This window comes from Dipodomys spectabilis, unplaced genomic scaffold (genome assembly GCF_019054845.1).
Source record: "Dipodomys spectabilis isolate Male_0828 unplaced genomic scaffold, ASM1905484v1 ptg000015l, whole genome shotgun sequence".
Taxonomy (NCBI): domain Eukaryota; kingdom Metazoa; phylum Chordata; class Mammalia; order Rodentia; family Heteromyidae; genus Dipodomys; species Dipodomys spectabilis.
The window spans coordinates 4,178,900-4,203,745 of record NW_024870692.1 but is presented as its reverse complement, the minus strand read 5'-3'; the positions used below and the strand labels follow the sequence as shown (position 1 = coordinate 4,203,745).

General features: G+C 39.2%; 1 protein-coding gene across 4 annotated transcripts in view; it reads left to right on the top strand.

Annotated features, from left to right (window-relative positions):
- The window catches only part of Asph (aspartate beta-hydroxylase), a 206,861-nt gene that overhangs the window by 168,783 nt on the left and 13,232 nt on the right, over window positions 1-24,846 (top strand). For all 4 annotated transcript variants that reach the window (XM_042665856.1, XM_042665864.1, XM_042665872.1 and 1 more), the window contains 3 exons: window positions 20,044-20,179; window positions 22,145-22,236; window positions 22,607-22,740. In XM_042665856.1, the coding sequence (XP_042521790.1) occupies window positions 20,044-20,179; window positions 22,145-22,236; window positions 22,607-22,740 (362 nt within the window). The remainder of the gene's footprint in view (window positions 1-20,043; window positions 20,180-22,144; window positions 22,237-22,606; window positions 22,741-24,846) is intronic.

Genomic DNA, 24,846 nt, shown 5'->3' with positions numbered 1-24,846 from the left:
TGAATAGCAGGGATTATAGGTGTCAGCCACCAGCACCCAGCTACAAGTTTTTTTAATAATCTGTTGTCATAGAAGACAGGAGAATTTTCTTGACTGCATCATAGATGCACCCATTAGAATAGTGACACTATACATCATGCAGACTCTGGAACATTCCACTGTGGGTATGAAAAGAGCAAAGACCTCCTTCACGTTCTAAGAAAGCAGTTTTGGGTATTCCAAACTCCCTTAAAGATTGAGGGAAGCTCCCCCCACCCCACCCCCATGGCCTAGGGCCACATTTTGAGAACTGCTGCTTCCCTTGATACAGGAAGAGAAATATTTATATCTATAAATATTTTTATATGGTAGCTGATGTGTAAATAAAGAAATTAAGTGACTTTAGTAACATAAAAATTAAAAAGTTTTATTTTGATATATTAAATCTGACTTCTAATACTGTGGTTTTGCTAGGAGTATGGTATGGTCATATATTTACTTTTACTGTCATAAGCCCATTCTTAGACACACGTAAAATGCTATAAATCTTACAGGTTAGGTGAGCTTCTGTGTTCTGCCCTGGGAAGTCTGTCATGTAATGTGTGGTTTGTAGAAAATAATGGATTCTGGTTTTCCAAAGATTGATTTTACATGTATATGAGAGAAGCAGGCGGGGGAGGACAGGAATGACAACCTGTGATATTCTACAGTCTGCGTGATAGATGTGTGGGGACTTGTTACATTGTTCGTTCTATCTTTCAGCGTATTCTCGATTTTTTCCCAGAACCTTTTGGCAAATGAAATCTGTCCTTAAGACTTTCAAGACTTCACAGGTTAATTTGATCTAGTTGGATGAAAGAGAAATTTCAATGTGGTATCAGTGCTCTGACATTAGCATAGGTTTTCTTAAGACCTTGCTTATTTTATTATAAAAGCATATTTGATGGTAATCTTAATGTATTTTACAAAGACCACCACTGTGACTCAAAGGAGTTTATAGATGAGAAAGTTATATTATGGAGATGATGCATTAATTAATTTTAGATTAATTTCAGCCGCCTCTGTATCCAATAGTAGCAGACGCATCCTATACTTGACCATACTGGAAATGGTACAGTAACATCTTCCTTGATCAATTACATTTACACTTAGTGCTCTCAATGATGTTTTTCTTATGAAATGCCCGTCTTCCTTACAGTGGTCCACTGAGCTCTTTTGATTCTCTGTCCCTTCCTTTTTTTTTTTTCTTTTTTAAAGAAAATTTATTGTCATTGTCAAGGTGATGTACAGAGGGGTCACAGTTACATACATACATATATGTCCCTCGTTTTTCTCCCATTTTCCCACATCCCCCTCCCACATTACCCCCCACCACCAGTTGTAAAGTTCTTTTCCTGGTCAACTTTTAGTTTATTTTTTGATATAGTTTTTAGGCTGCTTTCAATTTCAAATGATAGAAATGAAATTCAAATCTGGCTTCAACATGAACTTGTTTGATTCACGTTACTGGAAGCCAGCAGTAGAACAGGCTTTGGGAGCAGCATAGTAAGGGAATGATTTTCGTGGCCCCACACTTCCTCTTTGCTCAGCTGTCTCTTTATGCAAACCTTATTGCAAGATAGCTCCCAGTAACTATGGGACTGGAGAGTTAGAAACAGTGTTGAGCTACCATATCAGCCTTAAATGGCCTTCTACTACAACTTTGTGGGGAGGGGAGTGGGAAAAGATAATATGGAGAAAATGAGGGAGGGGAAGAGGGAGGAGTTGGGGAGGTAGGCAGGAAAGGGATGGTAGGGGAAAAACAAAGGAGAGGGTAACAATGCTTCATAGGAAATGTACTCATTACCTTACTTATATAACTGTAACCCTCCTGGTCATCACCGTTATAATAAATATGCAAAAATAAAATAAAATACACAGTTGATTTCTTTTTAATGGTTTTTTGTAAATCCCCGATGTACAGAAGTCAAAGCACATTTGTTAAAAGTTTTTTTTGTTGTTGTTTTGTTTTTTGTCGGTCGTGGGGCTTGAACTCTGGGCCTGGGCGCTGTCCCTCAGCTCTTCAGCTCAAGGCGAGCGCTCTACCACTTGAACTACAGCGCCACTTCCGGTTTTCTGATGGTTTATTGGAGATAGGAGTCTCACGGTCTCTCCTGCCCGGGCTGGCTTTGAACCGCGATCCTCAGATCTCAGCCTCCTGAGTAGCTAGGATTACAGGCGTGAGCCACCAGCGCCTGGCTTGTTAAAAGTTTTTAAATGGCCTTCTACAAACTTCCTAGGAGATGTTTTCATTTTTGCGATAGGCTGTCACAGTTACAGAGAGCCTGAGACACCAAGTAGTTGACAGCAGTCTTCCAGAAAGAGAAAAAGTGTCCCATCCCATCCACCTCGGAATGGGAGCCAATTTAAGCCACATTTCCACTCTGCATCAGTTATTGGCAAGGGGTTATGAGATGATCTTCAAGCTAACAAATCTTCCCCTGGGAGTCAGTAAAAGGTCAGCTTCCTTTGAACTGAATACCTGATCTGGAAGGAGTTGGACACCTAAACAAACTCAGGGTTCTGTTGTACAGGGAGTCTACAGTGTCTAGGTCCCTTACTGTGTGTTCATGTAAACTTGGACTCCAATAAATTTTATCTACTTTATGTTTTCCCTTTTTTGTTCATCTTATAAGGAAATTGGTCCAGTGTGCTACCACTGCTGAGAGAAGTTTTACTAAAGCTCTGCTACCCAAATTCACACTCTTTGTGTTTTATCTCGTTATATAGAAACATTAACATTCACTGTGAACCTTTATTGACCTTGTAAAATCCTGATTAATACTCTTTTCCAGCTTTACAGTTTGACCAGTGTCTTAGTCCATTTTAGGTGCTATAACAAAATGACACAAACTGATTAGCTTATGAGCAACAGAAAAAATACCTATATAAACAAATGTATAATATATGTATATGTATATATATATATTTCTTAGATTCTGAAGTCTGGGAGTCCCAGCTCAGGCTGCCAGGAGATTCAGTGTCTGGTGAGGGTTTCTTCCTCACCAGATGAGGCTTATTCATTGGCTCTGCATAGTGGAAGAGGAAAGGCAGCTCTCTACATACTATTGAAATTAGACTAACATTAAACTCAACTAGATTGTTTTGATTAAAGTCCTAATGCCCACTTGGATAGCCACAACTTCAAAAAAAAAAAAAAAAGACAAGCATTAGCAAGTGTTGTATGCATTTGGAGACACTGAAACCTTCACACATTTCTGGGGGCTATGTACAGCCACTTTGGAAAACAGTATAGCATTTACTCAAATAAGTAAACATAAAATTACTGCATGACCCTCCAAGAGTATATATCCAGAAGAAGTGGAAACATATGTTCACACAAAACTGGGCATATAAATATTCACAATACCATTATTCATAACAGCAGAAATGCAGAAAGCCATGTAAAATATATCCATCCCAATAATAAATAAGTAAATACACAAAAAAGTAGTAGATCCACATGATGACACTTAATAGAATGAAGTATTGATACCTGGTACAGCATGAATGCATCTGAAACACATAATGCTAAGTAAACGTTACATGCATGATTGTGTTCCTATGAGCTGCCCTAATCAGGCCAATCCATGAAACAGAGGCATATTCCTCTTTTCCAGAAACTTAGAGTTGTGGCCCTTAGGAGGTAAAGGGTGTGACTTAGAAGTGTGAACCTTAGTAGGTAAAGGGTGTGATGAAAATGTTTTAAAATAAGAATGTTGATGATTACACAACTTGTGAATATACTAAAGAACACTGAATTACCAAAAGATATCTTAATAAGTCTATTAAACAATGGGAAACTATGATAAAATATGGTGGTTGAGGTTTACGTAGAGAAAATGTGTTTCTTCCCATTGTTGAAGAAACTGAGTTAATGATCACCAAGGCAAAACAATGAGGCTGTGAAAGCCTGCGCTCCTCCTGCATTTCTTTGCCTGGGTTGGATTTTTTTTAATTGTCAAGGTGATGTATGGAGGGGTTACAGTTACATAAGTAAGGTAGTAAGTCCATTTCTCATCAAACATCTTACCCCTTCCCTCATTATTCTCCTACTTTCCCTCCTTCCTCAAGTTGTACAGATCATTTCTAGCATACTGTCTGGTGAATATCACTGTTACACCGGTTCCCTTGTCCTTTGTCCCACCATTGTGTTGATCCTCTTCCCTTCCCTGATTCAGATAAACATATATACAATATCGTGGTACCTGGGTTGGATTTTGAGGTTTGTTCCTTAATAGCTGTGTGACTTTGAGCTACATTCTTTGCTTTCAAATTCATTATCTCAAAATGTTCATGGGCAGTGGTACTGTCCCAAACAGTTGCTCTAATGTTAAATTAGTCATAGACAGTATTATTATTATGGTTATAATTTTAATCCATTACCTTGTTTTATAGAAACAGTAATTTCTAAAAGAGCTGTAAAGTCAATTTGGAAATAGTGTATACTAAAATAACATAGTACTATGTAATATCTATTAAATGTTGCCTATTTATAACCAGTATGCTAAGTACTTTATATATCATATTTCTAATCTGGTGTGTGTGTGTGTGTCTATGTGTCTGTGTGTCTATGTGTATCTGTGTGTATAAGTGTGCTCACTTGTCCTGGAACTTGAAACTCTGGGCACTGTCCCTGAGCTCAACACTCTACCTCAGGTAGAGTGGAAATGGAGCTGTGGCTTTTTGATGGTTAATTATAGATAAGAGCCAAGGACTTTCCTGTCTGGGCTGGCTTCGAACCTTGATCCTCAGATCTCAGCCTCCTGAGGATTACTGGCATGAGCCACTGGCACCTGCCATAATTCTATCCTTAAAGCAGCTCTAAAACATATTACTGAGCCTAGTTATCTATAAGTAAAGTAAGGATGAGAGAAGTCAAGAAATGTTCCTTGGTCCTTCACTGATGGTGACAGAAGGGACATGAACCAAGGTTTCCTTGGGTTCTTAGACTGTACCCCCATTCCCATACCTTCTTTGTTCTGATGTTTTTGTTCTTAGGCCTTGTGTCCTTTTTTGTATCAGTCAAGAATTGACAAAATTTTGTTTAGGTGTACTTCTTGACTTTAGCTCTGGCTGTCTGCTTTTGTTTTGTTTTTGTTTTTCTTTTTTTTTATTATTGTGAAAATACCGTACAGAGGGGTTACAATTACATGGGCAAGATAATGAGTACATTTCTTTTTTTTTTTGGTCCGGTCGTGGGGCCTGAACTCTGGGCCTGGGCGCTGTCCCTCAGCTCTTCAGCTCAAGGCTAGCACTCTACCATTTGAGCCACAGCACCACTTCCGGCTTTTTTCTTTTTGCTTTTGTGGTGCTGAGGAATCGAACCCAGGGCCTCAGGCATGCAAGGCAAGCGCTCTACCACTGAGCCAACTTCCCAGCCCATGAGCACATTTCTTATCAAGCACTGTTGCCTCCTCCTTTGTTTCCCCTTCCCATCCCTTCCCATCCTCCTCCCTCCCCCACCCCCGACCCTATCCCCCCCCCCACCAAAGTTGAAAAGTTAGTTTTTTTTGACATTACAACTTGTACATCTCATTGTTGCAATGGGTCCACCTGTATCCCTATTTAAACGATTTGTTTTTTTTTTGTTTTTCTTCTGAGGGGGGCAGTGCTCCTGGGGCTTCTTGAAAGTAATTTATATTGCCAAAAATGACTGCATAAGAAAGCCAGCTGTGTGAGGGAATCTAGGGTCCATTGCCCATTTGTTTAATTCACATATACCAGCATATCAAAATATTTTTTCATTTCCAAATTATAGATTTGAATACTAAAGATTATCATCCAGCCATTGATTTTGTTGTTGTTGTTTTACTGTTGTTTTTATTTTTGCGCTAGTCCTGGGGCTTGATCTCAGGGCCTGGGAGCTGTCCCTGAGCTTTTTTTTACTAAAGGCTAGTGTTCCACCACCTTAACCAGAGCTCCACTTCCAGATTTTTGTGCGGGTACTTAACTGGAGATAAGAGGCTCATGAACTCTCTTGTCTAGGCTGGCTTTGAACCATGATTCTCAGATTTCAGCCTTCTGAATAGCTAAGATTATCCTCTGGCTCAGACATTGATGTTTTATAATGGGAACCTTTCAGATCCGGTAGCTGCCATGTTTGACCAAAATATTTGCAAGCTAATTATACTTCTAGCCCTTCAGTAACATGGATAGCACGTTTTTTTTATCAAGTTATTGCTACTATGTTCCTGAGAGTTGGAGTATGCATTTGCCTGGAGGCATGGATAAGTGTTTAGTAGATCAGCCTTGTGTTGTCTTTCCCTCTATTGTATTGTCACTCTTCTTCCAATGAAGAAGAGTGGTGATTTGGCAGCTCTGGCACTGAAGTGTGTGCACCTCAATGAAAGAAATTACAGAAAAATATTCCAGTAGAGTTTTCTCTTAGGGGCTTATTTTCATTAAAATGGAGTGGGTTGCTGTCCAAATCACCAATATCAAAGTACTAAGTACCTTGGAGGTATTTAATATAGAAATGGAAACAGAAAAATGGATGAAAGTCTTGGCTAGATTAGAAAAAGAAATGGTCTCTGGTAGCTAGAGGAAAGTAATCATACCTTAACAGGTTTGCTCTCCTTTTTTTTCATTTGCTCTTTGATCCACACAATTCTGTGGCCAATTTAGGTGTACACATGCGTCTGTAGTAACCACTGTAGTATATTGAAAATGCAGTAGCCAAGAGCAAATTAAAGTCATAGTTTAAAATGTCTCCTTTGTATTTTCCTCTACCTAGCTATTCGTATTCATCACTGGGAAAAGGAAATAAAACAACAACGATAGCAACAATAAAACAAAACAAAACAAAAACCACAACCAGCTTGTACTCCTTTCTGAGTCTTCCAGAGCAGCTGCTCTGATCTAAACAGATACCATGTCAGTCAAGTTTACCTTTCTTCTTCAAATTGTGGTTTTATTCAGCTGAAAAGTGCTCACAATACTGGGCCAGGGATGTGGCAGAGTGCACAAATGACTGATTAGAGTAGCAGTCCGTCACTCTCCCCTACACTACGGTTTTTATTCATTAAGAAATCCAGTGTAAATGAAAAAGGCAACCTTGACCAAAATAGGATTTATGCAGCAGTACATTAGTGGTTTCACATTTCTGTCTGATTAAATATTTAGATGTTTTCAGTGAATTGCTTTTGAAATGAAATAGATTGAAAAGGAGCAAAGATGTCAGACTTGCAGTAGAATTAAGCTACAAATTAAAAGGATTTGTAATTTTATATAAAAGTGACACTGGCATAAAGAAATGCCAAAAGCAATTCTTTAACATTAATGCAATGCTTTGTTCTTATTTTTCTAACTCTAACTTGAAGCTTTTGGAGTTCGAAGGATCCCTTCCTTTTATGACAAAACATGATGGTATTCAGAATTTGATGATTATGTGACTGAAAGGTGAACCTTTTAAAAAGGGCCCTACAATTAGAGGCAGATTAGTTCTGCTTTCATCTGACACTCAGGGCAAGTCTGAACTTCAGAGGTTTCTTTTTTTTTTATCTCTAAATTACAAATAATTACTTCAGTTCCCTCTCCTACAAGGGGAGGGAACAAAACCAAAGCAGAATAAGATCCCACACCTTTTATGTTTCTATGTGCTGCTTAGAAGTGAACCCCAAGAATTGTATGGCTTACAATGGCACTTCATTTGAATTATAATAAGAGCAAAACTAAATAAAATATTTGATAGTCTCCTTCTCCAAACAAAATTACTGATTTTCAGTAGTTGTCAGCATAAAAATATGTCTACAAATTACCTTCCCCTCTGACTGTCTTTAGGAAATTTGATATTTGAGAGTAATAGCAGACTCAACCTGTAGGCTGTACTCCTTTTGGGATTCTAAAATGTTTGATCTGATAATTCATGATCTGTGTCTTAATACACACACACATATTAATGCATCCCTATGCATATTGTGGTTTGTATCTGTTTATCAAACCATTTGCTTATTTATGCATGGTCTGTATTTTTATATACACAGAATTTTCAGCTCCTTTCCATGAGGGAGACGGTGCTCAGAGTACTGTTCCAGTTTATAGGGAAGCTGCCACCTATATCCCCCTTTACCTTTCTTGAAGGATAACAGCTTACTTGCCTAGTGGGCTAGTATTTGAGAGACATGTGTCTCATTTGTCTTTTCATTTCTTTTTTCCCCCTTTTTCTACTGTCACCCCTGTCCTTGCTCTCTCAGGTTTTCCCTTCCATCTCTACCTACAAATTCTATAGCTTATTTTCAACATGGTGTCTAGTGAGTACCACTGCTGCGTTTGTTCACCCATTGCTCCCCCCCACACACACACTTACTTTCCCAAAGACAGATAAAAAGGAAAGAAAACAAAAACAACAGCAAAGATAAAACCCTTTTGTTTCAATTTCCTGGAGTGTATTTTGATAAATATTATTTTATATGACCAAAGGTATATAGATAGCCTTTGTGTCCCTTTTCCTCAGAATCTCTTCCTGCCTTTTGATTTCTTGAAGCTTATAGTTTGGATGTTTCTTGTGGCCATCTAGACTGTCTTTGCTCCTTTCTCTCAGGGGAAGAAATGATTTTTGTTTCTCTCACGCTTTAAAAAGAGCAAACTCTAGTTCTCCAAGATATCTTTTGTCCAGTGCTGGATACTTTCCATTGCCTTTTATTGTTTCTTCAGTAAAGATAATAAGAGACGATACGAGGGCAACAGCCAGCCACATGTAAAAGCAGAATCATGACTACATATCCTGCTACATTCTGCCCAGGATGCCAGACTGCTGGATTCAGTGACAATCCAGAAATCTGAGCAACAACTTCTGTAATATTTCACGCCAAATGGCCTGGATTTGGTTAATAAATGACAGCTTTCTTCAGTTTTTAACAACCCGAGAAAGCCAACTGTGTATCTCCTGGATCCTTTCTTACTTTCCCCTCCAATCCTTCCACACATCTGCCTGTTTTTTGAGTCTACCAAAACAAAGTGACCATTCCTGACTCCCTTGCTACAACTACAACAAGCTCAGAATACATATCTCTTGTTTTTCTCATTTGCATGGTTCTTGTACAATAAGAAATATCAACTGCTCTTTCCTTTGTGCCAGCACTAGGGCTTGAAGATATGGCCTTGCATTCTTCCTTGGCTTTTTCACGTAAGGCTAGTGATCTCCCACTTGAGTCAAATTGTTCCAGTAATGCCCCTAACACCCTTAAAAGTTTTATTAAAGTTATTGCATCGAGGATTTACTGTGAGAGTGTTGTGTTGGCTGTGGTGTTTGTTCTGAATTCACAACCTTCCTTTACACTCTGGACCCCCAAATGCTTTGGGGTACACTGTGGAGTACACTGTAGTGCAGCCATGTGCTGGTGAAGATTTAGGCAAGTTGCTTTTATCTCTAAACATTAACATAATTTAATTTCAAATGTGAAATAATAGTTGCCTCTCAGAAATAAGATACACAATTCCTAAAATGAAATAGTCTTAACCATTAGCATAGTCTTAACCCATTAAATAAAATGTGTTATACAGTATACTGTGGCACCATTGTTATCAACTCATTCTAACTTAAGTACAATGCATCCTTTGCCTAGGCTAGCCTCTTCCTGTCTTTTAATTTATAGTCAGAACCTCAACAGGTTTGTGAACATCTCAGCAGTGATCTCCAGTGCCACTAACTGTGCATTCTCAATGCCCTTTCTCCTATAGCCAATCATACCCAGGACCCTGACCTTGCCCATGTTATTCTGAGCTCTCTGTTTGTCCCCGTGTTGAAAACACCACCCTTCTCACTTTCCTTTATGATCATGTTGTATTTTATCCATGCACATTTACTTTTCCCCTGTGAATATGAATTTATTCCCAATTCTCTCCCATCTGCTAACTTTCTTAGTTGGAGCTAGTTCTGACTTGCATCGTCTTTATTGTTAGGGGCTGAATTAAACCTCCTCACAATTTATATTTGAGGCCCTAACCTCTAGTCCCTCAGAATGACTGGATTAAGAGAGAGTTACATATAAAAGAGGTCATTGAGGTAAGCCGTACATCCTATAAAAAAAAAAATCAGAGTAGCCAGATGTATACACACAGAGAAAAGAGTCACAGGGCACTGATGGGAAGATTGCTATTTATAAGTCTAGCAAAGAATCATCAAAAGAAACCGTGGTCAACACCTAGGTGTTGGACTTCCAGCATATAGAACCGTGAGGACATACTCAGTCTGCCGTACTATGTTAATAGAATCCTAACAAACTAGCACCATTCTTGGTCCCTGTCCTTATATTTAGCATTTATTACATGCAAAACCGTCTTCTGAAGGAGCTTTTGTTTTCTACAGGAAAAAAATATCTAAGGCTCAGCTAGATGTGTTTGATTAGAACAAAGTTAAAGTGACGTTATGCCACGATTCAAGCATTTGATTATTCATCATCTAGTACTCATAGAAGTAGAATTGTGTCGGCTAAGTAATGCAAGGAAAGTGTGTAGACCAAGAGGCAACAAGAAATCAATGTATGGATTACCAGAGCTTAATTCAAAATGTAAAACAAGATACAGAACAACTTCCCTACAGCTCTCCTTCCCTCTACTGCATATCTATGATAGAAAAACACCATTGCCTTGAATTGTGTGATCTTGTAAAGATGCTTTTGAGGATGCTTTAGAGGCTAACCAAATTTTTTTCCCTAAACTTCATGTGGGGATTTGGTTACATTATAAGATCCTTCTAGTCTAAAAAAAAGGAAGGTAAGCATAAAAACAAATCAACTATTAGAGGCATAGAAAATGTAAGGGAACAAAGAAAGAACACGGGCATTTACAGCCCCTAAATGGCAAGAAAAATCTAAAAGTATAAGTACAGATTGTTTTTGAAGCTGTGTAAATAAGAGACACTAACAGATAAATGATGGCATCATCTTTTGTATCTGATTTAAGAAAACAGAGGAACTGCTGAGGCTTTTAAACAGCCAGGACACGGCATAGCCTCAGTGAACAGGCCTGTTGGGGCTGACATTTCACAGGCCCCAATTTTTATACTGGCTCAGCTGTGTGTCCAGCAGCCAAAGGCCCTGACATTTCACATTGTTCATTTATTTGTTTAGCACTAACAGTCAAGGACCACCAAACATTAAGGAGATCCTTCTATGTGAAGGAAAGAGAACAAAACATACAAAAGGAAAACCTTTTCCTGGGGGAAAAGCAGGAGAAGAAATCTTGAAGTCATTCTTCTAATAGTTTCGGAGCTATAAGAGAAGATCTTGTACTCATAAAGCAAAAGTAGGATATTATAAGACAGAGCAATCAAAGATACAAAAGGGCCTCCTAGGAATTAGAAATGTGATTTATAGGGCTGGGAAGGTGGCTCAGTGATAGAGTGCTTGTCTTGAATGCATGAGGCCCTAGGGTGGATTCCTCAGCACCACATAAGCAGAAAAAGCTGGAAGTGGTGCTGTGGCTCAAGTGGTAGAGTGCTAGCCTTGAGCTGAACAGCTGAGGGACAGCATCAAGGCCCAGAGTTTAGGCCCCATGACCAAAAAGAAAAAAGAAAAAAAGAAATGTGATCTACAACTCGTAAGACACTCTAGCATGTTAAGCACAATAGGGTGACTATAGATAGAGATGATGTGATTTGCATTGGAGAAATCCAGAGGGAAGGATTGTAACCACACATTACCATAAAGAAAAAATGAAATGTGCAAGTGCTGGTGGCTCATGCTTATAATCTTAGCTCTGCCTCTCAGGAGGGAGGCAAAGCAGTTTGAGACCAGGCTGAGCAGAAAATCCCATTAGACTATACCCATTAGACTATACCCATTAGACTATAGCAAAAAGCAGATCTGGAAGCATGGCTCAAGTAGTACCAGCCAAGGAAGCACAAGTTCAAGGCCCAGTACTACTACAAAGAAAAAATAAATGATGAGTTTGGGAGGTGATAGGTATGTTTAACCTGATTTTAAAGTTACAGAATGCATATGTATATCAAAACATTACATATTATCTCAGGAATATGTACAATGGCTGTGTTTTATGTGTTAGTTAAAAATTAACTTATTTTGAAAAGATACTTCAAAAAATGAATGTGATAACAGTGTTAGAAACTAATTCAAGGACATCTCTTAGAAGAAAATCCAGAAAAACAGAAATCCAAAGCACAAAACAAGATAATTGGAGGCTCAAATGAACATTTCATGTACAAAGAAAAGGAATTTCAGAGAGAATACAGAAAATAACATAGAAGAACTTGTTAAAGAACAATGCTAGGAAACTTCCCAGAACTGAAGATGTGAGTTTCTGTATTGGAGAAAGCACAGAATGCCATAGCACCAACACTAGAAATGAAATGTGGTCATATTGTCAGAGTTATAAAGACATTGGTTATAGAAATGGGGTCTCTGTTACATAAGACCCCAAAAGTATGGGCAAAATTTCTTTTAAATGGGACTACATCAAACTGTATGTTTCTACACAGAAGAGAAACCAGCCAAAAAAAGATAGGACAACCCACAGAATGGGAGAACATTTTTAAAGTACACATGATAAAGGATTCCATATCTAAAATGTGTAAGGAGCTCATCTAACTCAATAACAGAATAATAATAAAAATATTTTGACTCAAAATTGCACAAAGGACAATTGTTTTATTTTCCAATGAAAACAAATAGCCAACAGGTATATGAAAATGCTTTTCATGACAGGTTATTGAGGAAATGCAAATCAAAATCACAGCGCATATTCTGAGGTGTGAGATATTACTTCAGACCTGTTAGAATAGCAGCCACTGAAAAAGAAGAGATAACCAAGTGTTGTTAAAGGTGTAGGGAACAGAGGACTTTTCTTCTCTGTCAGAAGGAATACAAACTGATTCAGTGTTATGGAAAATACTATGGAGATTGTTCAAAAAGTATAAAAGTGGATGGTCTAGCAACCTATTCTTGGAGATATATATATATATATATGGAAAATTCAGCCAGTACTTCAAACAGATATTTTCATCCTCATGTTTATTACAGTACTACTCATATTAGCTGAGATATAGAAACAGCTGAATGAGTAAAGAAAAGGTGGCACAGTGGAAAACTATTCGCCTTCAAAAAGGAGGCATTGTCATTTTCATTATGAGTTCACAGAAAGACAAATAGTGATGAGCCTGCTTGTATATAGAATTTTTAAAGTCAAATTCAGAGAAGTAGAAATAACACAGTGGTTGCCATGGCTGAGGATAGAGGAAAATGGAAAGATATCAGTCCAAGAGTACAAACTTTCAGATGAACAAGTTCTAGGGATCTGTTGTTTGTCAGGGTCAGTAATGGATGTGTTCTTGGACTCAGTGGTGGTGCTTGTAATTGTTGTTCAACATTATCTAGAGAAAAGGCCATCCTGTCATATACTTTGAATGTTTGCAATCTTTGTCAATTAAATATTTAACAGTTCAAGTAAGCTTAATCACCCTAGGTAACAAGAAAAATGATAAAAGTTCTAACTACTTAAGTTTACTAAACATCTACTTGTACAAACCTTCAGTCAAATGTAAGAATAGCTTCAGATATTTTCAAAAATGTCTTTTTTGAGAAGCAATAGAATCCAACAGTGAGGAAGCTCTGAGGCCCAGAACCTGGCAGGTGCCATGGCAAGTCGTGAAGCCCAGACAGCAACTGGTGTAGATCACAGCAGGGCGATTTCCCACAGAAATGTTATTGTGTGTTTTTTGTTTTGTTTGTTTTTTTGAAGGGGGAGTAGTGTGAGGGGAATGGAAAAGTAACAAATCATACGATGTTTTTGGCAAAAGGGATAACTTGGATATGCCTTATGTGTTTCAGAATTTTTTGGATTTTGGCATATTTATACATAATCAGAGAGTTTGAGAAGGGGACCCAAATGTTCACACAGAACTCATCTAGACTTCATACACAGCTTATGTGCATAGATTGAAAGGAACTGACTAGATATTTCTTTCCTTTTTTGTGATGGTACTGGGGCTTGAACTGAGAGTCTGGGCACTGTCCCCGAACTTTTGTGCTTAAGGCTAGTGCTCTACCACTTGAGCCACAATTCTGCTTCTGACTTTTTGGTGGTTTATTGGAGGTAAGAGTCTCTAGGTATTCCTGCATAGGCTGACTTTGAACCGTGATCCTGAGATCTGAGACTTTTTAGTAAATAGGATTACAGATGTGAGACACCAGAGCCCAGCCTTATATAATTTTTAATTGTGCCTGCAATGAAGTTCATGGAATGGAATTTTCTACTTGTCATCACTAAGAGATCTTCAGATTTGGGAGCATTTCAGATTTCAGACTTTTTAGTTAGGCAGGCCTAATACCACTAATCTGTAGTATCAAGAGACAATGTCATAGCAGACTTTCAGAGCTAGTGAAGAAATAACATTAAAGGCATTATAAAATGAAGCCAGCAAAGAGGAGAAATGAAATGTGATCATGACAACTCAAGTTTGAGTGATATTCATTGTCATAATATTATAAAATATGAGTTGAATTTACCCAGATGTATGAGAGGTTTGTGAAATTGGCTGTGATTACAAGAATGGAAAAGAGAAAATAGAGAAAGATATGTTAAGTTGTTAAATGGTTAACTTTTTTCTAGTAGGTGAGAAATAATGTCTAAAATTGATGAATTAATAATAGTAATATAAGTCACATGCTAATGGCTCATCAGGAGACTGAGATCTGGGTGATCAAGGTTCAAAACCAGCTCAGGCAGAAAAGTTGATGAGATTCTGTCTCCAATTAACCAGCAAAAAGCTGGACTGGAGGCATGGCTCCAATGGTAGAATGACAGCCATGAGTAAAACATGGTGAGGAAGACACTAAGTCCTGGTACTTGCACACACACAAAAATATAATAGAGCATATTACTTAGATGTAATCAATTAAATAATGTAAATATTTAAGTGAATTAACTGGGGTTTTGGATTGAGATTTGAGAAGAGTTGGTTAAGAAAGAGACTATTGCTTTTATTATAATATCTTAAGTAATTGACTTTTTTAAATACATGGATTTCTTTCCATTAAATAAAAGTATTAATAAGGATAATTAAGAATCACTTTGGCTTTATTTTGCTTCCCAATAGAAAGTTAGTATGGTGGGGGGGAAGGAGGAGAGGGGACCTAGGTATAAACCCAGTGCTTTGTACATGCTAAAAACAGGCTGTATCTCTGAGTTATACCACCAGCCTCAAAGACTTCCTGCAGAAAGTCAGCTTTAAAGGAGGACTTTATAGAACATAAGCTAATTTGCCTATGAGAAAAGTAGGAGGAGCAAGTTGGCTGGTAGATAAGGAAATGTCTCTTAGGTAAAAGGAAGATTGGGATGATGCCAGGGGGTTTGTTGGGAATGACACTGGGAAATCTATTTGTAGAAGATAGAGTGATGGACATGGCTGAGGTTTAGCTAAAAGGGCAAGTGCTGACGGTGTGCTTTTGAGACCCTTAGCTCTAACAGACCAAACCTGTTTCTAGTCTCTGCCCCATAGCAAAATGTACACTGGAAGCCCTTCCTTCCCAGCAAATACTAATGCCGCTACTTTCTCTTCTCAGTGTTACTGAATGAATTAATTTAGGGCCACAGAAATAATATTTTAAAGGAGGCCTTTGAAAATGTTGGCATTTTAGCTCAGTGTGAGTGCACACGTTTCTCTTAGCATATCCTAAAAAATTCATTTCTTGCTATCTCAGATAACTGAATGGGAAAATCTGTCTCCCCCCTCCTACTCTCTCTACTCCTTCCATACACAGTGCTGTGACCATCAGTGTCCCAGCCAAAATCTAAAATGGAGCTCCTAACTCCCAGGGTGATGATATTGAGAGGGTACCTTTGGGAGGTGATTAGTTTCTAAGGGATTACAGATCTCAGAGAGTGGGGTTAGAGGTCACCAATCCTATTGCCTGCCTTCTTCTACTGTTAAAGAGGTTAAAGAGAGAAGCTATCACATAAGAACCAGGAAACAGACTTTTTTTTATTGTGAAAATACTGTGCAGAGGGGTTACAATTACATGGGCAAGATAATGAGTACATTTCTTGTCAAGCATTGTTGCCTCCTCCTTTGTTTACCCTTCCCATCCCTTCTCATCTCTTCCCATCCCCCCTCCCCCCCGCCACCATCCCCCCCCCCCCAAGTTGTAAAGTTCAAGGAAACAGACTTTTACCAGCACCAAATACAAATACAAATAAATAATTGTCATTTATAAGCCATTTATCTATAGTATTTTGTTACAATATCTACGTACATATGCACACTGTGTGTGATTAGGTTTGGTCTTTAATGTTCAAAAACCTGTGAATGTTATAGAATGTGGTCCTGGGTGTGTGGTTAGAAACAGCATTCCAGGTCTTGTCTGAAATGTCTCCTTAAAAACCCTGTGTCATTCCAAAGTTGGCAAACTCCCCTAGTCTCTGTCTTGATTGTAAAACATCTACATTGAACACCTAGAGACCATGGCTGCTGTTATCCTTGTATTTTTTCCCGTTACCTGGCTTATCTGCTACTGTTTTTAGAAATACTCACTTCCTTTACTAGGCAAGTGCGTGCACTATCCTGAGTTGAGCCTTGTGCACCAATGCCAAGCAGGGAGCACAAAATTTTCCAAGCCCTTGGAAAATACTGGAACTCACACATGCTTAGTAGGATGGGTTTCTGGTGTTAGCTCTGCTGGCTTTGACAGTGGGGGTTTTAAGCGACTCCTTAAAGTCATATCTTCATCCCTAAAGAGGGAAAGTTCTACTAGATCAACAGCATGGCTCCTAGATGTAAAAGTATTGAATTCCATAGAAATAATAATGTGCCTGTTTTATGATGGAAATAACTAAACATCTATGTAGTTCTTGGTTAGCATATGAGTCAGGTTCTCTGGAGAATAGAATGTATCTATAATTGCAAGAGAGGATTTATTAGGTTGGCTTACACATCCCAAGTGTCCCCATGACCATCAGCAGGCTAGAGACCCTGAAAAACCAGGAGCTGCTCTGTCCGTGGGACTGGAGGCCTTAGAAGGAGGGGAACAGTGATGCAAGCCCAGTTCAAGTCTGCAGGGCTGGAAGCTCTCTGGAGAATTACTGCTGCGAGTGAATTGAACAGCTGAAGTCCAATGTCTCTGGGTGATAGATAGCAGCAGCAAAAGAGAGTCGAGAATATTAAAGTGTGTGTAAGCTTTCTCCTTCTCCTTCTGTTCCATCCAGCCTGAAGCCCTTTAGATGGCACAGCCCACATTCAGGGCAGTCTTCCTCACTCAGTTCCCTAGCCCCCTCTCAGCCAGCGGTCTCTGGGAACACTGACAGACACTTCTAGAAGTGTCTTTACCCATTTTCTAGGTATCTGTCACTCCAGTCAAGGGGACAAGAGTAGCCACCACCAGTTGGACCAAGCACATTGGTGGTGGTTTAGCAAAGGTATGTGCAGTCAGGTCCTAGAGAGACCTCAGTGTTACTCTGCTCCTACTAGCATGAGTTTGTCATCCAGATTATCTGTGCCACATGAAACAGGGGAAAACAAAAATGATTCGTTTGTTGATAGGTTCTACAAAATCACAATTACCTATAGACCAATACTCTGGCGACACTTCCTGAGAGAAGGGGTCAGTACTGACATTTCATATTTAAGGACAGTTTGTTCTTAAGTAAAAAAGACACACACACACACACACACACACACACAGGCACACACACTGGAGAAATCACTTTAACATTTTCCCCTCGGGCTTTGTGCTCTATTTTAGTAACAAAAGATCAGCTGTTTCCCATCCAGTCCTTAAAATCAGCTTGAAAAAGAAATGAAAGGAATTTCTAGAAAACCAGGAGAGAGAAAAGAGAAGAGCTTGTCCTTCTAAGGCTCCAGTAACCTCATTTGAAAAGTAGTTTCATGTATTAGTGAGGCAATTCTCTCCTTGTCTATGTGACAGTTTAACAAGAATGTAACAGATTTATCCGGCAATTTAAACAAGTTACAGTGGCAACAGTGGATGCTGGCAATGTAGATGGAGCTGAGAAGATGTGAACACAGCCTTTTCCTCTCTAATATCTTAGGATTCCTGACAATATTGAGCTGATACTTGAGCTGAAGTAAAGACTTCTTAACTATCCCTTTATTGAAATGTGGTCTTTGACTTGCTAGTTGACACTGCCTGTTTTGGATAAACATCTATGGATACTAGTTGAAGCCCTCAGTTCTAGCAAGAACAAATGACCGGCACCACCCCAACAGTGGCCTTAGTAGGAGCAATTGTAAGGCGGACACAAAATAATGGGTAGATTTCACAGGAATCCAATTACAAAATCAATTTCTTTGTACTGCTTTATCTGTACAGCTTTTTTTCGATCCTCCTTATTGTAGGAGAGCTGTTGTTATTCTTTTCTTCTGCTGGCAGTTCCTCTCAGCTGGCTGCTCTGGGTGTTCCTCCTGCCTGCTTGCCCCCACTGCTCCCACTCCCCACCCTGACCCAGAGCATAGTGAGGTGGTGGAGATACCAGGAGATCTCCCAAGAGCCCCGCCTGCACCCACCAGGCCACCCTTGGCTCCACCTCAGTCAGAAGCCTTTAAGGGGGCTAAATTAGCCTCCTAAAAAGCAGAGGAAATGAAGGCCACACTCATTTGGGCCAAACACTAGGACATTTATTTGTTCTGTTTTGCTATTTTGTAATGTATCAAGTGTTCCAATTGATGTGTTCCCAATGTCTTTGTAAGTTATCATCATCATCATCATCATCATCATCATCATCAGTTGTAGGCTTTAACTCTGGGCCTGGGCACTATCGCTGAGCTCTTCAGCTCAAGGCAAGGCTCCACCACTTGAGCCATGACACCACTTCCAGTTTTCTGGTGGCTGGAGATAAGAGTCTCACAGACTTTCCTGCCTGGGTTGGCTTTGAACCTCCATCCTCAGATCTCAGCTTCCTGAGTAGCTAGGATTACAGGCATGAGCCACTGGCACCGGCTATAAGTTATTATTTGCTATGTTCAATGGCATCTTTGTAAGGAACTCTATGAAAAGTAACTAAATCAATGCATGTAACTCAAAACCTAGTATGTGCCTATTACTATGTGATTTGTATTCCAGCTTGGATGATGGAATGTCACATGAAACTTATGGTAATATGTTGATAAGCAAGATCAATGTTCTTGTTAGGTTGTGAAGAAAGAGAGAGAAAAAGGAAGGAAGGGAGAAAAAAGAAGGAAGGAATGAAGGGCAAGCCTTTAAACAGATAACGATGAAGAATTTATTTTCTGAAATTTCTAGAAATGACAAACTATTCTGCAAAAACATTTGGTCCAGAGCTGAGTGCTAGTGGCTCACACCTGTAATACTAGCTACTCAGGAGGCTGAGATCTGAGGATTGCGGTTCAAAGCCAGCCGGGGCAGGAAAGTCCATGAGACTTATCTCCAATGAACACCAGAAAACCAGAAGTGATGCTGTGATTCAAAGTGGTAGAGCACTAGGGTTGAGTGAAAAAACTCAGGGACAAGACTCAGGCCCTAAGTTCAAGCCCCACAACCGACCAAAAGAAGAACATTTGGTTCAGAAAAATAATGATTGATATATATATATATATCAATCATTATTTGTATTTTTTTATATTAGCATTATATATATATATATTATATATATATATATATATATATATATATAAAACTTCTTTGGCAAGAGGTTCTAAATAAAATTGACATAAATAATCTAGATGAGAATAGAAATGTATTACTGTGTGTGTGTGTGTGTTGATTCTGAGGCTTGAACTCAGAGTCTAGATGCTATTGCTTCACTTTTTTACTTAAGACTAGTGATCTACCACATGAGCCACAGCTCCACTTCTGGCTTTGTTGTGATTAACTGGAGATAAAAGTCTCATGAACTTTCCTGCTCAGGCTGGCTTTGAACCTCAATCCTGAGAGCTCAGCCACCTGAGTAGCTAGATTACAGGTGTAAGCTACTGGTGCCCAACTAAAAACTTACTACTTTTAAAATAAAAACAAAAGCTGACAGTCATTGTATGATGTACTGTGTTGTAATGGGCATATTTTCATCTCAGTGAACCCAAAACCTGCCTTCTAGTCTTTAGAAAGAAACTGGAAGTTAATCCGTGATGAAGGCCTTGCAGTGATGGACACAACCAAGGGTCTTTTCCTGCCTGAAGATGAAAATCTGAGGGAGAAGGGTGACTGGAGCCAGTTCACGCTGTGGCAGCAAGGTGAGTGTGGACTCTGGTTATCCTTCATCTAGAAAACAAAGTGACAAGATTCTCCTGGTGATATTCTCAAAACTGGGGTTCCTAGACTTAAAGAAAACTGCTTGAGAAACCTAGACATGCACACACACGTGCACGTGTCTGTGTGTGTGTGTGTGTGGTTGTGCAGTATATTTGGATATCTCTAGTGAGAGAAAGAGAACGAAGAGGGAACTAGTATTTTTCCTTTTCCTGCTAAATGACATTACTAAAGTCATGCTACCATATGGGTATAACTCAAAGCCCACCATGTGTCTGTCTGTGTCTTAGCAAATGAACATCCCTGAGCTTTATTTGCCTCTGTAAAAATGTAGGACATGCTGTGAGCCAAAGCAATGTCACCACAGGTGAGAAATGTTGGAAATAGTAACCCAAGAGTGATGGGACAAAGGTACCTTCTGAGTCCTTCAGGAAGAAGGAAGTGTCATGTACAAGGCACTGCTTAAGTTTGACCCAACCTAGATACATAGATGGAGTGCAGAAGGCTATAGTCAATGTGCATTAATTTTTCTGGAGGCTCTTTTTGAATTCGCTTAAAAAATCAACTAGAGTAACTGCATAAAAGTACACCCATTTTGATACCCAAACCATGTGAGCTACATATCTTTCATAACACAAAAAAAGTCAGTGTAGCCAAGGACAGTGCTTTGTTTCAGGTATTTTTTTTTTTTTTTGACATGGCTTCTATGGAATAAGAGGAACTACTTCGGTAGTATGTGTTTGTGAATAAACCCATCAGAAGAAAGATCAACTAACCCTCAGAATTTCCAACACATTTTTTTTTCATAAAGGAGTCATACAGTCCGTATATGGGCAACATGAACATTTCTGTTTGGCATACACTGAGATTAATTGAGTCTATTGGCTCTTAAGCGTTTCTCTGATACTTGAGTTCATTAATATCCTTTATGATTCATGAAGCAGCCAGGCTTCCAGGGCAATGCTTCAGAGTAGCATCCATAATGTAGACACTGTGGGCTCATGCCTATAATCCTGTCTACTCAGGAGGCTTACATCTGATTATTTAGATTCACAGCCAGCTCAGGCAAGGAAATCTAGGAGACTCTTATGTCCAATTAGGCATTAAAAATAAAAAGCCAGAAGTGGAGCTCAAGTGGTAAAGCATTATCCTTGACCAAAAATCTCTGGGATAGCACCCAGATCCTGAGTTCAAGCCCCAGGACTGATACAAACAAAAAGGAATAGCATACAATAGAAATCAGTCAAAGACTTGGAAAAAATTATATTAAGTGAAGTAAGCCAGGCCCAAAGAAACATGGTTTCCCTTATTTGCAATAACTAGTATATGTCTGAGTCAAGCAGAAAAGCTCAGATAAGTTGCTGTTAGGGAAATGAAGCCTAGGATATGTATTCAAATGTTTTTTTTCTTTTATGTGATTGTTTCTAACACATTTATAAGATTATTTCTTTGTTGCTATGCATGTCCCTCCCCCACGGTATAACCCCTGTTTTCACTGTATTTGATGTTGTTATAATTTGTGGTGGGGAAGGGAAAAAACAAATCGTTTAAATAGGGATACAGGTGGACCCATTGCAACAATGAGATGTACAAGTTGTTATGTCAAAAACGAACTTTACAACTATGGTGGTAGGGGGAGGAGGGTTAAGTAGGGGGGTGGGGGAGGATGGGATGGGAAGGGGAAACAAAGGAGGAGGCTACAATGCTTGATAAGAAATGTACTCATTATCTTGCCATGTAATTGTAAGCCCTCTGTACAGTATTTTCACAATAAAAGAAAAAAAAAAGAATCAGTCTCGGCTAACAAAAAGTGCTTTAATAAAGCAACAATATGCAAATAATTATAAGGATACAAAAGCATTAAACTATAAAGAAAATATATATTAGAGATAATGATTTGTTTAAAGACAACATTTGACTCATGATTTTTACATCACTTATTGTCCTAGGAAGAAAAAATGAAAATGCCTGTAAAGGAGCTCCTAAAACCTGCTCTTTATTAGAAAAGTTCCCAGAGACCACAGGATGCCGGAGAGGACAGGTATTCAGAATGTTTTCATTACTGGAGAGAACACAAGTAGTCAGGAATAAGAGAGAACTAACCTTTACAAAGAAAACAGTTGTTTTCTTTATTGCAATGAGCGCCTCTTTTGTCATTTGTTTTTTAATGAAATAATTTCATGCAGTTAATGTCAAAAGTGAGGGTTGGAAAAGTTGATTGTTTACCACTTTGTGGAAAATGTGAGTGCATAGTTTTTGTTCCTTTGCCAAGAAATAACTATGTGAATATAAATTCAGAGCTTTGCAAAGCCACTCATCCAAACTGACAGTAATTTTGTACTGTCACTTTCATGTAGCAATTCCTCCACACTTTGTTCAGCGATGAGTAACATGTCATATTGTCTACACAGATCAAATATTCCATCATGCACCCTGGAACCCATGTGTGGCCACACACAGGACCCACAAACTGCAGGCTCCGAATGCATCTGGGCTTGGTGATTCCCAAGGAAGGCTGCAAGATCCGCTGTGCCAATGAAACCAAGTGAGTTACTTTGTCATGGCTTCTGCTGGGTCTTCTCAGGATGGATGCTCATGACAACAAAGCTGTGTTCAGTTGGATCGTAGCTTTTTCTGGAGCTGGGTGATGAAAATCCAGACTCTCTAGTGTCTGTGCCTCTTCTGCTTCCTTTCAGTCTGAAGATATTGCCCAGTGCCAGGACTGCTTACTGTTGTCATTTCTCCATCTGGTTACTGAGCCTTCTTGCTTCCCTCTTTATGTGTACAGCCTTGCATTAGCCCACGTGTATTGAGTCCTGAATGTCCTGGAGGCATGATGCTTATGACTACCCAACTTGAGTTATTCATAAGTGTAAGAAGTTTGCCTTCCTGAAGAAAACACTCTTAAGATATTTTTGTTTTGCTGTACAGGAGACAGCACGGTGGCCATAGAAGCCAGCTGCCATTTTCAAATTCCAGCTTTTCCATCTCTTCCTGCATGAGTTTGGCCAGATGCTTAATCCCCTTCAATCTCAGCCCCATTGCTCATAAATTGGCAGTGGTAATACCTCCTTTACAAGATTGTTGTAGGGATTAAGTTGACTATCACCTACAAGGCATTTAATCTGTATCCCAGAATCAATGGGGATATGGTGAAATGTCACATCACCCTCTCCTAGTACCTTTTTCTTTCTTAATGGTAGCAGGCTTATTCAAGATCTTGTGAACAAAGCACACTTACTCTACCTACTGTCCCTGTGAGCCTCAGACTTCTACCCTGGAGTGTTAGTCTATCTAATATATAACAATTACTAAGGCTTAGTTTCATTTCATAAAAATAGAGCTTTTCTTCTGACTTCTTAGAAGAATCTGTGTAGATCTCAGTGATCCTTCTAACTGTCTACTAGTAATTAATATATATTAGCTTGGTCTCTACAAAAAAAAGCTATTAATGTCTACAGATCAGAAACTGTATCTGTTATCTTCTTAGACATATCTCATCTCTAGTAAAAATTAGACAGCAGGGTGACAATTTAAGAGTTGTTCATTTGGTTGTTGGCCAAACCCATATCCTGGGCTCAGAGTCTCATGGGCTTGCCTGCCCAAGCTGCCTTCGAACCAGTCTTCAAGTCTCAGTCTTCTCAGTAGGTAGGATTACAGGCATGACCTACCGTCATCTGGCAGCAATGGTTTTGTTTTTGTTTTGAAACAAGATGGATTTAGACGTTGAAAGCTGAGAGAGAAGGTGCTTCCAGAACAGCACCTGTGAAAGAGAAAGCCAAAACATGGACCACATTTGAGGCACATGAGGGTAAGGCTGAAAAGTGAAGATTATCCTAGAAACTAACTTTTCATAGAAGCTTGTGAATACCAAACTAATGGGATCAGACCTCTGTTAGGAATTTATTGTGGAAGCCCAGTGTGACTCCAATAGGGAAAGTGGGAATAAAAGCACCACATTCAGGAGGCATGGAGGGCTGGAATTGGAGTGCTGGAGAAATGGAGAGTAAAGAGCAGATACAGGAGACGTGGTGTGGGTTGACTGAAGTGAATCCTGAGGGTGTGGTACAGGAGAATGGGCAATCACTCAGAGATGGTGCTGCATTTGCAGACTTGCTGAAGGAAGGTGGTGATACCTTGGCAAGTATTGGGGCCTTGCAAGGCCTAAGGCAAGTTCAGGGAAAGGGAAATGAGTATAGTCTGTATATATACATTTTGTTTAAGTTACTATTGGAACACAGTAGGGGATATTTCAAGGTGTTGGCTGGAAAAGGGGGTCTGTCACTCAGAGGAGAAGTCAAGTGTAAAGAGAGAGCTGTGAGAGTCAGGAACTCAGCGGGAACTTCTAGAGGAAGCGTAACAGACAGCTGCATGATGACAGAAGTGAAAAGAAACCTGAAATATTTTGTCAGGCCTCTGGGAATTCTTGGGTCTTCAGGTCTCTCTGAGAAAGGAGGGGAGGAGGGATGCTGGCAGAGACAGAGACAAATAAACCAAATACTTGGAGTGCAAATAAGATCATAAGGCGGTGAATGGAAAACACCAAGTTTCATTTCTCAGGATTAGTGAGGGTGTTAGGATTTGTCTGTTTGCTTGCACTTTTGTGTATTCAGTCTCTTTCCCTATTTCCTCCCTTCTTTTCAACCTATTT